This window comes from Pleurodeles waltl, chromosome 11 (assembly GCF_031143425.1).
Source record: "Pleurodeles waltl isolate 20211129_DDA chromosome 11, aPleWal1.hap1.20221129, whole genome shotgun sequence".
Taxonomy (NCBI): domain Eukaryota; kingdom Metazoa; phylum Chordata; class Amphibia; order Caudata; family Salamandridae; genus Pleurodeles; species Pleurodeles waltl.
The window spans coordinates 34289388-34304533 of NC_090450.1; the positions used below are offsets into that span (position 1 = coordinate 34289388).

At 40.4% G+C, this 15146-nt stretch overlaps 1 protein-coding gene across 2 annotated transcripts in view; it reads left to right on the top strand.

Moving 5' to 3' along the window:
• DVL3 (dishevelled segment polarity protein 3) overlaps positions 1 to 3373 on the top strand; it is a 308433-nt gene extending 305060 nt beyond the window's left edge. For both annotated transcript variants that reach the window (XM_069212937.1, XM_069212938.1), the window contains 3 exons: positions 469 to 681; positions 2096 to 2521; positions 2971 to 3373. In XM_069212937.1, coding sequence (XP_069069038.1) covers positions 469 to 681; positions 2096 to 2521; positions 2971 to 3002 — 671 coding nt within the window. In that variant the 3' untranslated portion in view covers positions 3003 to 3373. The remainder of the gene's footprint in view (positions 1 to 468; positions 682 to 2095; positions 2522 to 2970) is intronic.
• Positions 3374 to 15146: the final 11773 nt, after the last annotated feature.

A 15146-nucleotide genomic window follows, 5' to 3' on the forward strand; every position in this document is an offset into this window, starting at 1 on the left:
TCTGTATTGCCGGCCAAACACACATGCACACTTAGCATTTCTTCACCCGAATGTATTGCACAGCTGGGAGGAGAAACTGCACAGGGTCCCACTCCCTGTGTGAGCACCCAACGTGGTGCCCAAACCAATCACGACGCTGCTGTCTTGCTGGTGACAGCAGCGTAGTGATTGGCTGAGGGGATTGTGGGAACCTGTGTGCTATCTGGAAGAGGACCAAGGCTGCTCGGGACCAGGAAGGAGACAAAGCTTTCTTCCGATGAACTGGGTAAGTGCAACCATTAGATGTTTCTCTAGCACCTACACCGCTGAAGGCTGCATAAAACAAGTATCAGGAAGGTAGTGAGATGCATTCTGTCCATAATGTGAGATGGGCGTCTGTAGGTGCAATACAAAGAAATGCTGGGTAAGACGGTTGCAGCTACTGAATCATGAAAAATGTACCCAAGATTTTTTGTCTCTTCGTAACAGACCTTGCAAATCTTTCTCTGAATGATCGAGACGGCTCGAGTGGGGCTTCGGATCAGGACACGTTGGCTCCTCTGCCACACCCAGGTGCAGCACCGTGGCCCATGGCCTTTCCATACCAGTACCCGCCGGTGCATCCCTACAACCCGCACCCCGGATTCCCAGAGCCTGGATACAGCTACGCTGGGGGCAGCGCTGGCAGTCAGCACAGTGAAGGTATGTCTTGCAGGCCTGGGCCCAGAAACTTCCCGTAAGCGTCAAGATAGCAGCAGAGAATACGGCATGTCTAGGTCGTGTTTTTGGGGGTAGGAGTTGTGGGATCAGGGTCTGCTCCTTTCAGTTTACCACTCCAGTCCTTAGTTGTTTTTAGTAAAGCTTTTTCCACAAAGTTACTTCTAGAGTTGTGTATATAATGCATGCTTTTCATCTTTTGATTGCACCTATACTATCTATGTCAGATATACCTTTCCAGCAGGACACAGCCCTTATAGTGGGGCATACACACATGGTTGATTTAATCAGGGGTGCTGCAGAGCAGAATATCAACTTTAATATAATTTTAAGTCTGAAGCAGTAGTTGCCATGGTCACCGCACCCTCTAACACAAGTAAAGCTCATACGTCCATCTAATGTAACACCAATATAATAGTGTACTCTCTTATATTCTGTCTTGAGTAGGAAAAGATACTCTCTTCGGGCCCTTATTGACTCTTTGCTCCATAGGTGTAGGTTAGATCTTTTGTATCTTTTTTATATATCTGTCTTTGCTGCCTTTTCTTCTACTGTTAGTAATTCTGAGCCGGATGGTCTACATTCAGCTTGATATTGTAAAGATTCTTGCCAGCCCCATCCACATGCTGTGTTCAGCGATCACAAGCCTCTTGCCCAGGTCTCTTGCAAGACAACCTTCTGTTGCCACCCAAAAAAATACATATCTGTACCGGATAACCCAAGTATCGAAAAGCATTTTTATTAGGGAAAAGAGGGTTGGCAGTTTGGTGCAAGGGCCGGCACAACAGGAAATACTCCTTCTGACACATCTAGGCCAAGTTTGCCTAGGCCAAGTTCATTTGGAAACCTCCATGAGATTTTGTTGAGCTAAAATCAGGCCAGCATTATAAAGCAAAAAAGAGAGCACATTTACACTGCAACTGAAGAGGATTACAGATGGTATTCAGAATAAAAAAGAATGTGGTTCCTTTCAGGGTTCTTGTTGAGAATCAGATAAATATTGAAAAATGTAGCTAGGAAATAAAAGTGGAACAGGAAAGCCATTTGTGTCTTACTTCTGAGGGATGTTTAGGTCCAGTTCATCATGGCGGCTGGACCCAGCTAATCTGGAGTTAGAATACAGAAAGATCAGAATGTGGTAATTCAGAGGAACTGGTCTTCGCATTTCAGCTTGGCACTGCTTGCATCTTGCTCTTGCCCTTGAATGTAGGTTCAGGATCTCATTCATAGTACCACGGGCGTGTTTTACGTTTCATATATTAATGGCGTCCTTGTGGGTCGTCTGATGATGGGGATGCATGCCCTATCTTGCAGTTTCAATACGCGCAATCAGTAACCTCACAATACCCTTACACTTAAACGGTTTCTTTAAAGTGGCCTCTCTATCCTGTTTTAACAGGAAGCAGGAGTAGCGGCTCCAACCGAAGCGGCAGTGACCGACGGAAAGAGAAGGAAGCCAAAGGCGGGGATTGCAAGTCTGGCGGCAGTGGCAGCGAGTCAGACCACACGACCAGGAGTACGACGCGTCGCGAAAGGGCTGCGAGCGAGCGGTCCGCACCAGCTAGCGAGCACAGCCATCACAGCCACATAAGCCACCACAGCCACCGGAGCCACCACTCCCTAGCGCACAGCATCCGCAGCCACCACACGCACCAGTCCTACGGGCCTCCAGGGGTACCTCCTCTCTACGGTCCTCCCATGATGATGATGATGCCAGCGTCTGCCATGGGGCCTCCAGGCGCCCCGCCGAGCCGCGACCTAGCCTCCGTGCCCCCTGAACTCACCGCTAGTAGACAGTCATTCCGAATGGCGATGGGAAATCCCAGTGAGTTCTTTGTGGATGTGATGTGAAAAAACTCATCTGCTTTTATCCTTTATTTTTGCCCTTGAGAAATGCCAGCGTGTTCGTTTGGTCTTGATATCATATATTTTTTATTTTAAAAAAAGGGAAACGAAACGGCGCAGTTTGTGATAAGTGGCTGTGCGCCTTTGAACTTCACTGACAATGCTGCACTAATCGGCAGAACTTGTAGTCTAATCCAGCCACCTAGGGCTCCGGACCGTCTACTGTTTGCAGGGGGGATTGCCTGCTTGCCTGGCTTGACATAACACTTTTTTTGGTTTTAACAAAATTAACCAGCATCATTTTTTCATTTTTTTTTTTTTTTTTTTTAAGCACTGAGTGTCAATAGCTGATACTGTTTTGTTCTCATTTCTGCCTAAGTTATTGTGTTGTTTTGTTTTTAAACCCCTTGTGTTTGTTTTGTCAAGCAGCGAAGAACTATGGTGTGTTTGACTTCCTCTGACCTTGCTGCCAGAGGGAGGGAAAGGCTCTCTGTCGGAGCGCGTCACTTCCTGTGAGGGTGTCATGGCAGCTGTTTGGACATTGGACAGTAGCAAAGAAGACGATCACTGTTCATATACCCGAGCTGCCGTTTGCGTGCGTGTTCACTGGAAGATTTTTCTTTTTTTTCTTTTGGCATAAACAAGACTGTTCTGTCCTCGGAGGGAACACCACCCGCCTTATTTGTGTACGAAAAAGAAACCTTGTGAATAATAAATGGAATGTTACAAAGCTTCAAATATCGTTTTTAGCTGTGAAAAGTAGACGAATATTGAAAAGAAAATGCTCATACTTATGAAATAAATTCTTCATTTTGCAATTTTTTTGCACCCAGCTTGACTGACAAAAAGTACATTTCATATTGTGTCCAGACTAAATTTTGTGGGTTTAATGAAAAAATATTTATTCTGAAGGTACTCTCTTATTTTAGAAAATGTTCCCCTAAATCAGGGGTCTCCAAACTTTTTAATGCTGCGCCCCCCAGTTGAAAAATAAAAATCATTGGGGCCCCCCTCAGAATTTTACACAAATATTTTATAAAGATGGCAATGTTTAATTAAGTCTAGACGTATTTAAACATTGCAGTTAAGTACTGTTACCTTTTTTAAAATGCAATAGCATGTTTCTGCTTAAAACAAAACACTGTTATCTGTGTAATGCTTCTTTTGGCCAGAGTCTGGCTCCCCCCCCCCCCCCCCCCCCCCCCCCTGGGATCACTTGAAGCCCCCCTAGGGGCGCCCGCCCCACAGTTTGAAGACCACTGCCCTAAATCATGATCACATTTAAACAGTACACAATGGCAAAAGTAGCAAGATCAATGACTTACATTTTTTTATTTTGAAAGGACGAAGCATGCCACCATTGGTTGGTAAGCTTACCACTGGTCCTTGTTTTTTTTTTTACCAGCATGACCAATATTTTATGTCCTGACTAGCACAAAAATTAAGAAAATCACAAAAATGCATTCTTTTTTTTCCCCCGCTTATCAGTTCATACTTAAAACAGGAAACATAAAAAGGAAGCACTTTAAAATGTGCTCTAGAGCGCCTTAATGATCCGTGACTGATAGTTCAAGTCAACAAAGGCAGAAAAACAGTGCTTAAAATGAAGGAGGGCGACTTTTTATAAAATCCTACTTAAGTATCATGTCTAAGCCTTTGCAGAATCTCAAAGCATGAACAAATGGCCATTATTTATCTCTGGGAAAGGTGGCAATCCTATGAGGGTGGTTTAGGGTTTAACTTCCGATAAGATGAAAGGAGTCCTAGGAGTTAAAAAAAAAAAAAAAAAAAAAATTTATGATCTTGCTATGTTTGCCTTTGTGTTTTGTATTGATGTTCAACGAAACGTATAGTGCGATTCCCTAGTCCCACCCCATTGCTACATTTGAACACAATTTTCTATCATTAGACTATATTAATCTTTGCAAAATTGATGCAGTAGGGGCAGATAGGTTACTCAGGCTGGATAAGCGGAGGGATCCACAGGTGACTGACACATTCATGCTTCCGTTTCAAATCCTCACCCCTTTCTTTTTTCTTGTCTCGATATATTGCCATTTCATGTTGACCATCCATTGCTTCTTCTGCCTTGGGGGTGGAGAGACCTTGCATTTCATGTAACAACCTGTTTTAATGACAGATGACCTCCCAAGAGGCTCTGACATCTCACAGCAAGAAGTAATTGCTCTCCACTCTGTCTCATTGTTGCTGTGTTGTCCTTCTCCATCTCTTTCCAAACATATTTATGTTGCCTGCAGCTGCAGGGAGAGCTCGGATTATTCCTTTCAAGGTAGGGTCAGCTTTGAAGAAACCTTTCCCATCCCCATCCCCAGGGCACATGCACCTGTACATCACAAATGGTTTCTACTCAGTTCCTGCTTTTGCTGCCTCTGGGTAGTTTGCAGGAACCTGCTTTTTTGTGACATTTAAAACATTTTAGGCTGTGCCCCCTTCCTATGATGTTTTCCCCCTGGATTGGGGTGCTCTCTCCTGGAGAGGATGTAAATTAACGATCCCCTTTCTGCTGCATTCCAAAATCTGGACATTGGGTGTTTAGAACTGTTTTCCCAGCTGGCTGTATAGGGTTTGCTGTGTTAATGTTCTGGCAAATTTCCTTTTGATTGCTCATTGAGCTGTCTCAGCAAATGAATCCAGTTCATATTAGTAAGAGACTGCAGTTGTGTTGTTGGGTGGGGAGGCTTTCATACTGAAACGGGAGGGTTTCAATTAAAGGGGATAGATCCAAGTTTGCAATTCTTTTTTATGCAAGTGCAAAAGTCGCAACTCCATTACTGAGTTCTCCAGCCCATTTAGAGTGTATTAGATTTAAAACTTGTGGTTTCTGTTTTTTATTTGCCCATAATAATTTGATAAAGGTACTGAAAAGGAGTGTACCTGCCTTGCTACCATCTGACACAGGCTCAAAGCAGATTCTTGAAGATCAGGCTTTGGCCAACTTGTCCTTAGGTCTTCAAGCCCTTGGCTCAGTCCTTTTATGGAGGTTTAATTTGCCTCTTTCCACAGTCCTGGTACCACTTTATATCAGACATGCTGGTCCCTACGTACCTTAAAAAGACCAACTCCACCTGTGACCTGCTCAAAAGAGGTTGCAACGCAGCAGAGCGCAACGCTGCCTCCAAGTCAGTACAGACGCCTGTCCCTGTCCTATCTTCCCCTGCTCTAAAGCCAAATCCATGCTGATGAACTAAAATCTCCTTTATATTCACAAGATGCTTCTTCACATCATTAGTGGCCATGTCCTATGCCCTATTGAGAGTGCCATCGTCTCACTAAAACACCGGCATTTAGCTGCAATACATGGTCAGTATGTTTTGGAGACTAGACATAGCGCTCTGCTTGTCATGGAAAAGTACTAAAATATTGCGTAGTATCTTGGACTCTGGTGGTGCTGAGCTTTGTGGCCATGGCAAAGTGTTTTGAGGCTTGTCTTTTAAATCTATTGCAGCAGTGCTGTAGATTCACAGCAGAGTGATTTTATCATTTTGCTTAAAGCTGAAAACTTCACAAGCTGTTTGTTTCATTCTTCAGCGGCTTGGCTGGCAGACATGTGTAGACAGCATTGAAGTACTTGTAGTGAAGTATCACTGGTAGGCAAAATTAGGCCTTTGAGGGGTGGCTGGTGGATGAGGGATCCTTCCTGTGGAGCCTCGTCCTCCTCCAGACTCCACACCGCTTCTACAGAAACTACAGGATATTTCTCAAAAGATTCCTGCCCCTGAATACCCTACTATGTCAGAAGCCCAAGGGGCATACAAATATGGATACTCTTCGCTGTGAATCAGAAAAAGAATCATTGCATCCTGCCAAACGATTTGGATTAATGTTGTCTAACAACATGAAGCCCTAAGGCTTGGTGCCTAAGCCAGCCTCCGAGACATGTTGTCCAGACTATACGATTCAAAATCTAAACCTTTATTTAACATTGAATCATAAAACCTTAAGATGTGTCTTAATGTTTACAACAAACCTCATTTACAGCCTTCAATGTCCTAATCTCTCAATTCAAAATACAAAATTTAAAGAGAGCACACTTTTTGAGTCGTATGTAATATACCTGCATGGCTCATAGAGATCACTGCATCTTCAGGCGAAGAGATTGTTCGTGTTCCTCAGTCTAACACCCTTCTGGATTAAGGACCTGATTCAGAGTGACGTTGTAATCCTGATTCAGTCCCAAATGGCTGTGTATGTGCACTAATCAGGATTACGAGATTTGAGCAAACTTTGCACAAGCACGTCATTTTTTCCACACAAATGTTGTCACTTAATTGTGGCAAAGTTTGTGTTGAGAATAATAGCATAGGTTTTGAAGCTCAAAATCAAGAACAACCTGCCATCTCTTGTGTTGATTGTTGATAACCTTCGTACCAGCATTCACAAGCTTCCAAAACTCAGAGAATGTGACTGATTTACAAAGCGAAGCAGCAATCGAACTCAGTCTTAAATCAGAGATTCAGCTTGATGTCAAGGGCTTCCGTCTTAAGCACAAGACCCTATTAAGGAAAATTCTTGACTGCCTTTCTGGGCTGCAAAGTCCTTCTTCTTGCCAGCAAAGGTCTGCATTCCCAGAAGAAGGGTATGTGTACAGTTGTCATTAACATTGGACGCTAATACAAAAAAAGTAAATGGAGTTTGAACTTTTTGAAAACTAGAGGAATGTCAATCCCAGCAGCGATTATTTACCTTTACTCCATGTGTATTAAAAACTGCATTAATAATTTATTTTCTTGGATGCTGATTACTCCAGGTTATGGATATCTAATTTACAAAGATAAATCTCTTATTCTCCCTCCAAAACCACCTCACACCCAATAAAATGTCCAACATCCTCCCCATAGATGTAGCGGACGAATAAAACCCTCCACTGTTACTGTTAGAATTTGGGACATCAAGGGCCCAAATCAAAATGCAAGTTCAAACTAAAGGCATTAAAACATTTCATATGTCAATGTAAATTAACACTTTTCCAACTACTTGCATTCAGATAATTTGATTGTAGCAAATTTGTATTAAGGCTCGATACATTTGAGCTGTTGATATAGAGGGTAAAGTACCCCATGTCGTACATTATAAGGATATTGCAAATCACAGGGGAGCTCTGTGACCATAAAATGTACCCAGGCCAAAGGCAGATGTCCTTCAAAAGGTCATGGAACCCCAAGGTGTGACTTACAATGTACTTTTAATTTTAGACAGGGTATTTTATTCCTTATCATAAATGATCATAACATTGCTCTTCCAGTAAATCACTTAATTCCTTGTTGTGTTCGTTCATGTTCATTGCAGAGATTAAGGATAAAAGCAGAATCTGTACTGTGAAATAAACATACCAAAAAACAGTAATTTTTGCAGAAAGATCTTAGAATGATTTTTAATAATTTAATTAGCAAATTAGATGAAAAGTGTTTTGGATCAGTTTGTGTAGCGAAATGCAGAGTTTCTACCTTTCCGGTAATGACTATAACATAGAAAATAAATAAACTTGATGCCATAAGTATCTCATTTCTACTGATCACATTTTCTTTTTAGACAACCATATCAGAAGAAGGAAACATCAGTTCTTCTTTTCTTTGCTTAAACTGGAACTGTGATGATGCTCCATGACTTTCCTTTCACCCTGGGTAATGGCTCTGGCATCAGATGTCATGGTGTCAGAACTCCACTGTAATAAGTTATTATAGTTGAGCAGCTGCGTAATTTTTTTATTGCAGGTCATTATAGACCTCACAGCTCGTCTGTAGTAAGGAATTTGGAGATGGCCTTTTAAACACAGGTGCAGTGCTTAATTTGAGCTGGTGTTTGCCAGTGGGGGCCACTGGCACTTATTTTTGGGGACCAGCACTTTTTTTCTGTATCACATATTTCCCAAGAGCAAGAAAGGGAAAACCCCACAAATCGTAAAGGCGAAGGAAGACATAGATAGAAAAAGATCACAAAGGGGGAAATTGGGAACGTGCGAGAGAGGCAGGCGCAGGATGTTTCTGGTAGTGAATTAGAGCCATGAGGTTGATTCTAGACTATGCAGCCTTGGTGTTTGGAGCTCTGACGCTTGATTGCGCCAGCCGGGGACCTCTGAGCAGACGCACACATGCAATACTTTATTTGAACAGGTACAGATCATAGACTCCTTGCTCTTCGAGTTGCAAACAGTTGAGCTCAGAGACAGGTCCTTTTACATTGAATAGCAACATATCAACAACTCTGCTTGCTCAAAAAACAAATTAATCCTTAAAATAAGACTGAATGTATATTTAATAACTGAAAATACGATGTTCATTATGTAAACTTTAAAAAAATAGGTATATTGGCAATATTGTCACCGATTATTTTTTTTCACAACTTTAGTAGACATTTTTAAACGCTGATAGGATTCGTGAAGTTTTGTAAATAGCAGGATGGCAGAAAGTTAAAGTACTCATTACTGCGTGGCTTAATTTGCAAGTCAGAGTTGGACGTTATTGAAACTTGAGCTCATCATTTCATCCTTCCAGGGTTAATCAATTGAGTGCTATTAAGTTGGGTAATGGTAAAATGGCAAAAACTATGGCAAAATTATAGCACAGTCCTATAGTCAAACAAATTATTATTAATCATACAGTATAAAGGAAATGCTAATTAGACCACTGGAATGTTGAGAGTGCCATTAAAGACAATATATTTTTTAAAACATGCATACAAAAAACCAACATTGTTTAAATTTATTAATGTTATATGATGAAATTATCAGACTGTGATTTGGTGTTTTTAAAAACGTAACAGGCTCAATTTTCAGACATTTTTTTAAATGTAACCGTGAAATAGCTTTTGTAGTTGTATATTCAGTACTCCACGCTGTTTGCCATTTTCATTTGTAAGATGACAGAGTGAAATGAATAAAAGATGAGCTATTATTTATATAAATTCATGTTAAAAAATATTGGGTTTATTTCCTTCTATAAACTTAACTTGAAGTGAATGTAACTTTTGCATGAACTGTTTTGGCCGATGATCCAGCAATATATTAAAGTGATTTGGTAAGTTTGTACCTCCAGGTGTTAGAGCGCATGTTACCATTCAACTTTGGTACTGTTCTCTTTTAAATATGTCTTGTTGAATCCCATCCACTCTGGGAAGAAGACAGTTGTAGCAAATACATTAAACGTAGTATTACATTCGCCTCCTCAAGAGCTGGTGACTAAATTCAACATAATTCAATCTGTTTTTCTAACTCTGATTTTTCTCAGGTTCATCTTTTTGCTATGAAAATAGTGTTGTGTCCAGAGTTTGCGCACTACTTTGAACTGGAGCAAAATCTCCAGCGCACTATATGACCACTTGGGCAGGAATCTATTTGAGTAAGGCTGATGCCCCTTGAAGAAGAGCTTGAGCTGCGTTGCTTGTGATAGGAGGCATGTAGCCCTAGCTAGACATCTCTTTAATGCTTTATAATATCATCACTTTGCTTTAAGTGGCACAGCTGTAGTTCAGAAATATCAAAATATGTTCACCCTGCATGGTTGCTGTGCATCATTTGTGTGCTGACATCCACTCTCTTTCCTGTTCACTGCAGAATTCTGGTGCCACAGTCCTTTTGCTCACTGTGCTAATTTTCTGAAGGATGCTTCTACATTCAGGTTCATCACCTCTTGATTTTATGTCAAGACAGGAGGCTAGCGTTATGCATAAAACTTTTATTCACTCTATCTGAGCATCATCTTTAAACGCTTCCAACATAGAACATTGAAACATCACAATGAATTAGAACTTTCAGTCCCATAAAAGCTGCTTGTCCCCCATCTTCTTCATCTTTTGTTTGCTGCTACTGAGCAGATAAGTACTACTTTTGGATATGTTGGTTAATTTACTAAATGAGTGATTTCTTAGATATTGTTTAAAAATGTTTTGATTTTAGGAGTTATAGATATTTTGTTCATGGTTTGTGGGTTTATTTATCTTTTTAAAACTATATTTTAACTTTGTAGCTGTGATTTTAGGGTGAGTGGGGTTAAAAACAATACATTTTATTTTCAAAAGTTGTGAAGAAAAGGGGGGAAAATTATAGGGATAGGCGCTAACAGAATATCACCAAAACATTTCTTTAACAATAGATAGTAAATACAGTGCTCCCGAACGGAGGGTCCTCCCAGCACCTCCAGTGTTTCTCCAATAGGAAAAACCAAACTGATTAAAAAGGCCAGGGCACTCGTATGAAATAAGATAAGAGTCTGTACAGTTAGTTTCTTGGTCTTCGGAGAATCAATATATAATCCAAACAGAGTTAAAGTTCAGTGACTTTATTCTTGTGCGAGGTTTTCATACATGTTCATCACATCAGAAAGATTCCATATGTGGTCATCACAACAACATCCAACAGCCAACACGTGTTTCGTCTCTGAGAAATTAATCTCATTGACTTCCTCAGGGCAAATTATAAGTAAGGTGTTAACATGAATCTTAACAGACTCTTATCTTATTTCATACGAGTGCCCTGGCCTTTTGAATCAATACATTTTATTTTGAATAGTTATTAATTTTGGACCCTGAGCGTGCAATCTAAAATATTACCTCTTTCTTTAGCAAGTTAATCTGAGTCAACCCGCTGTTGTCAGGTTTACGTTTTACTGGGAATCTGGCGGCCTCCTCACCTGTGGAGAAGCTGTTCATGATGCAACGCCGTGAGTTTGGGTGTTGGCAAGGCATCGTGAAGGCCGGGTTCTAACCGCAAAGATTTTCAGGCTGGTGGATGTGGAGGCTACGTGATGCACTTCTACAGTGCGAGTGTATGACTTAGGCGTTGCCTAGTACCACACGGTGTTAAGTTGTTTTTATGGCCAATAGGGCATGTTTTCAAACATTTAGGTCTTTTTCGATAGAAAATATGTTTGTGAAGCGTGTTGCTTAGCAACACAGCGCTCAAGGGAGCGTTCACATGAGGAAAAGACAGGACATTAATTAACACAAAGGAATTATGATGACTGTTTATTCTGTCAGCCATTGCTTTTATTTTTTTTACAAAGCTCACTTGTTTGATAAATAACACTACATATGATAAAAAAGGAGGAGAAAAAAGGCTAGAGTATAACCAAGAGAGTTTAGTAAGAAAATTCATATCACAAGTATTGAGTACTGTTGTAGAAGATTCTAGAAAGCAAGCTTTATTGGAAAAGCGTGAGAAAAATTGTTTTGACGATGAAGAATATATTTCAGCTTCAGAAGATGATGAGGGGCAAAGCGGTCCAGTTGGTAAATGTGTGAGGAAAAGAAAACACATAGAGGTTACATCTGTTAAGAGAGGAGTCCTATGCAGCTCAGAGGGTGAAGGTGTCCGAAGCGGAACACACAAAAGGTAGTTAAGCACACTGCAATCAAGATGTAATGAGATGGAATTGAAGGAACAATAATCCAGTATGGATGAGGACGTACTTGATTTGAATTACAATGGGAGTTCAGAGAAATGTTGGATGAGAGGTTAAAAAAAAATCTAAGAAAGTGGGGGAAAATCTGTTTGACCCACTTGAAATCAGACATCCTAGCCTTTAGACTAATTATATTCGTCATTGGATTAGGAGACCTCTAGGGAAGGAAGAGCGTAATATTATGAGAGCTGACTGTTCTTGGCCAATAATGGATAAGTTGATGATGACGCCGTACTTAGATCCAGAGCTGATCACTTATTTATTTAAGATGGGGGAAAGATCCCAGGAAAGGTCTTGAAAGATCCCTAAAACAATGCCAAGGTAGGCTTTTAGATACTCTAAGGTCATTGGCAAGAATATTCGATCTGGTAGAAGATACATACCTTAAAGGCAAAGACCTGTACAGGGCTTGATAAATCCACTCGCATTGGCAAGTCTTATTTGATCAGGTCGAGCTATTTTTAATACTTTAGTGAGTTGACACTGAACAGGTAATCTGTTCAGTTGAAAAGTGGAGGGGCAATAAAAGATGCCTTTAAATCTTGTTCTTATGCCACATTTGCTGTGTGTTCACAGATAGAAGTCAAAAGTCAGTTTTTCTTAGAATTAATTTTCCTTCTGACTGCAGAGTTCCAGGACTTTGTAAGGTGAACCGTGTGACCTGCGGCTTAGAATGTAAAGTAAAAGAGATAGGGTGTCCGACCTTTCCTAACGCACAACAATTGAATAACTAAGTCAACTGTTCAGACGTTTAAAAATATATTTCAGTAGTTGTGTAAGCCCTTTTTATATTTCCGTGTGATGAAAAAAATATTTTAATAGGATGAAAACAAATCAGAATTATTTATGTGTTGATGTGCAAAGGATATGGTTTCTGAAACCCAATTTTCAAAGATTGTTGATACACCATATAGTTTTATCAGCAAAGCTGCAAGTTAGTGGAGAGGTTTTTAGACATTTTTTGGAAAGTTACTGTGTGTAGATGACAATATGTTACCACATCATGGCTTAGTAATATATTTATTGAAATTGAGTGTTTAAACAAACTGAGAAACACTCCTGCCCTAATGGCAACGTTGTTAGTAAACTAAAAGAAGTTCTAGGTTATGTGGGCTAGATTCTTGTGATGCATGCAGCAAACTTTAGTCTACTAAATCAAACAAAAGAGGGTTATTTATACTGCAGAAATGCTGAGCTCACGTATTTGGAGGTGCAATCATATGTGAAAATGAAGAAATAGGTGACTCTGTAAACAAATTGCCTAGGATCACACAATTTGAGACCCGTTTATGGGTCAAGTACATTACAGATAGGTCGAGTAGATTTTTTAAGTTACTCAACCTGCAGGTCTATTAACATTTTTATGATTTTTCGAGCCCTGCTGAATATATTTTTTCTCAGGGGTTGGTGCCAAAGTGCTGTATGTCTTCTGGGCAGTGCCACTGTGGGTCTTTTGGTGGAGAGACAGAGATCGATATTAATGCCCATAAACCCAAAATTTGATGTTTTAGCCAAAAAAGAATTGATTGATGATGCCAAAGGCCTATTATTTGGCGAGGTCATGGTGAAATCTTTATGGAACTTTGTACAGACTTTTACTAGTTTGGATAAAGCCCATTTCAATATGAATAGAATCTTTAATAGAAATAGTTTTCCCGGGTGGGCTGGAAGGAGAGGGCAACCTTTCAGCTGAATAAATTATGCGTCCCAGTATTCTGGTTACCAGACAAGTGGAAATTATGAAGGTACCAGAGGTAGCCAATGAGCCTTCTAACCCCAAAGGGGAAAAGCAGAAGGTATCAATCGAATAAAGGACGAGGGAAACCACCCAGTTCGGTACAAGATGAGTATCGGGACATATACTTGTTTTATCCCATTAAAGGTGGGAGAAAGATTAACATTGTTCCAAGATGACTGGAAGGAGATAACAAAGGATGATTGGGTTTTAGAAACAGTGAGAGGGCACCAAGTAGAGTCTACAATTCAACCATATCAAGTAAGAGCCAAACAAATCGGTGTTCAACAGAGAGTTGGAAAACCTTGTCATAGAGGAGATAAGGCAGATGTTGGAGAATGAGCTATAAGGGAAGTAACAAATATGGAGGAAAGCAGTTTTGTAAGTACACTTTTTCTGGTAGAGAAAAAGGACAAGAGATGGAGACCAGTTATAAATGTGAGAAATTCAAAGCAGTTTGTTACTTATAGACATTTCAAGATGGAAGGAATTTCTGTATTACAAGACAAACTTCACGAGAAAGATTGGATGGTGAAAATGGATCTCAGGAATTCGTTTTTCACAATTCTCATTGGAGAGGAAAGTCGAGGAAAGTTGAGTATGTTAACAATTTTCAGGTAGAAGGGAGGTTTACACTACTTTCTGTGCCCTCCTTTGGGTTTTCCTGCAGCCCCTTGGTGTTTTACGAATGTTTTGAAACCAGTAGTGGGTTTCCTAATGGAAAGAGGTGTTTGATCATTTATGCAGACAATAGTCTTATAATGGGTCAGAAAATGGAGGGATTTAAAGATCAGTTGATTCTAGTGAAGATCTTGCTGGAATATTTGGGTTTCATAGTGAATTTGGAAAAATCGGTTTTAATTCCAACCCAACATTTGAAATTTCAAGGGTTTCTGGTAGACACAAGAGTTTGTCAATTATCATTACTGGAGAAAAAGGTCGAAAAGATGAGACGGGAGGTAAATGCTTGGTTGAAGAAAGACAAAGTACAGTTGAGAGAGTTGGCTAGAGTGATTGGTCTGTTACCGTCATTGATATAGGCTATTTTTCCAGAACTGTTGCCTTACTGAGCACTTTAGCGGTTAAAGACACTAGATTTATCCAGATGTCTTTGGCATGGACAGGATAGCTTTGAATCAGGAAGCAAAGGTGGAATTACAGTGCTGGAAGGAAAATTTGGAGTCATGGAATGGAAGAGCAATATTTGGTGTGAAACCAGATTTAATTCTGGAAACAGATGCAATCACTTTAGGCTGGGAAGCATTTTCTCAGGACACGAAACAGGAGGGGGGGTGGAATACAGTAGAAAGGGAGAGTCACAAAACTTTTATAGAGTGACAGCAGGTTTATTTTCCTTGCTGAGTTTCAGAAGACAGTTGAATGGTCATGCTATCCTCTTGAAAATGTACAATGTGTCTGTGGTGACATATCAACAAACTGGGAGGTACCAGATG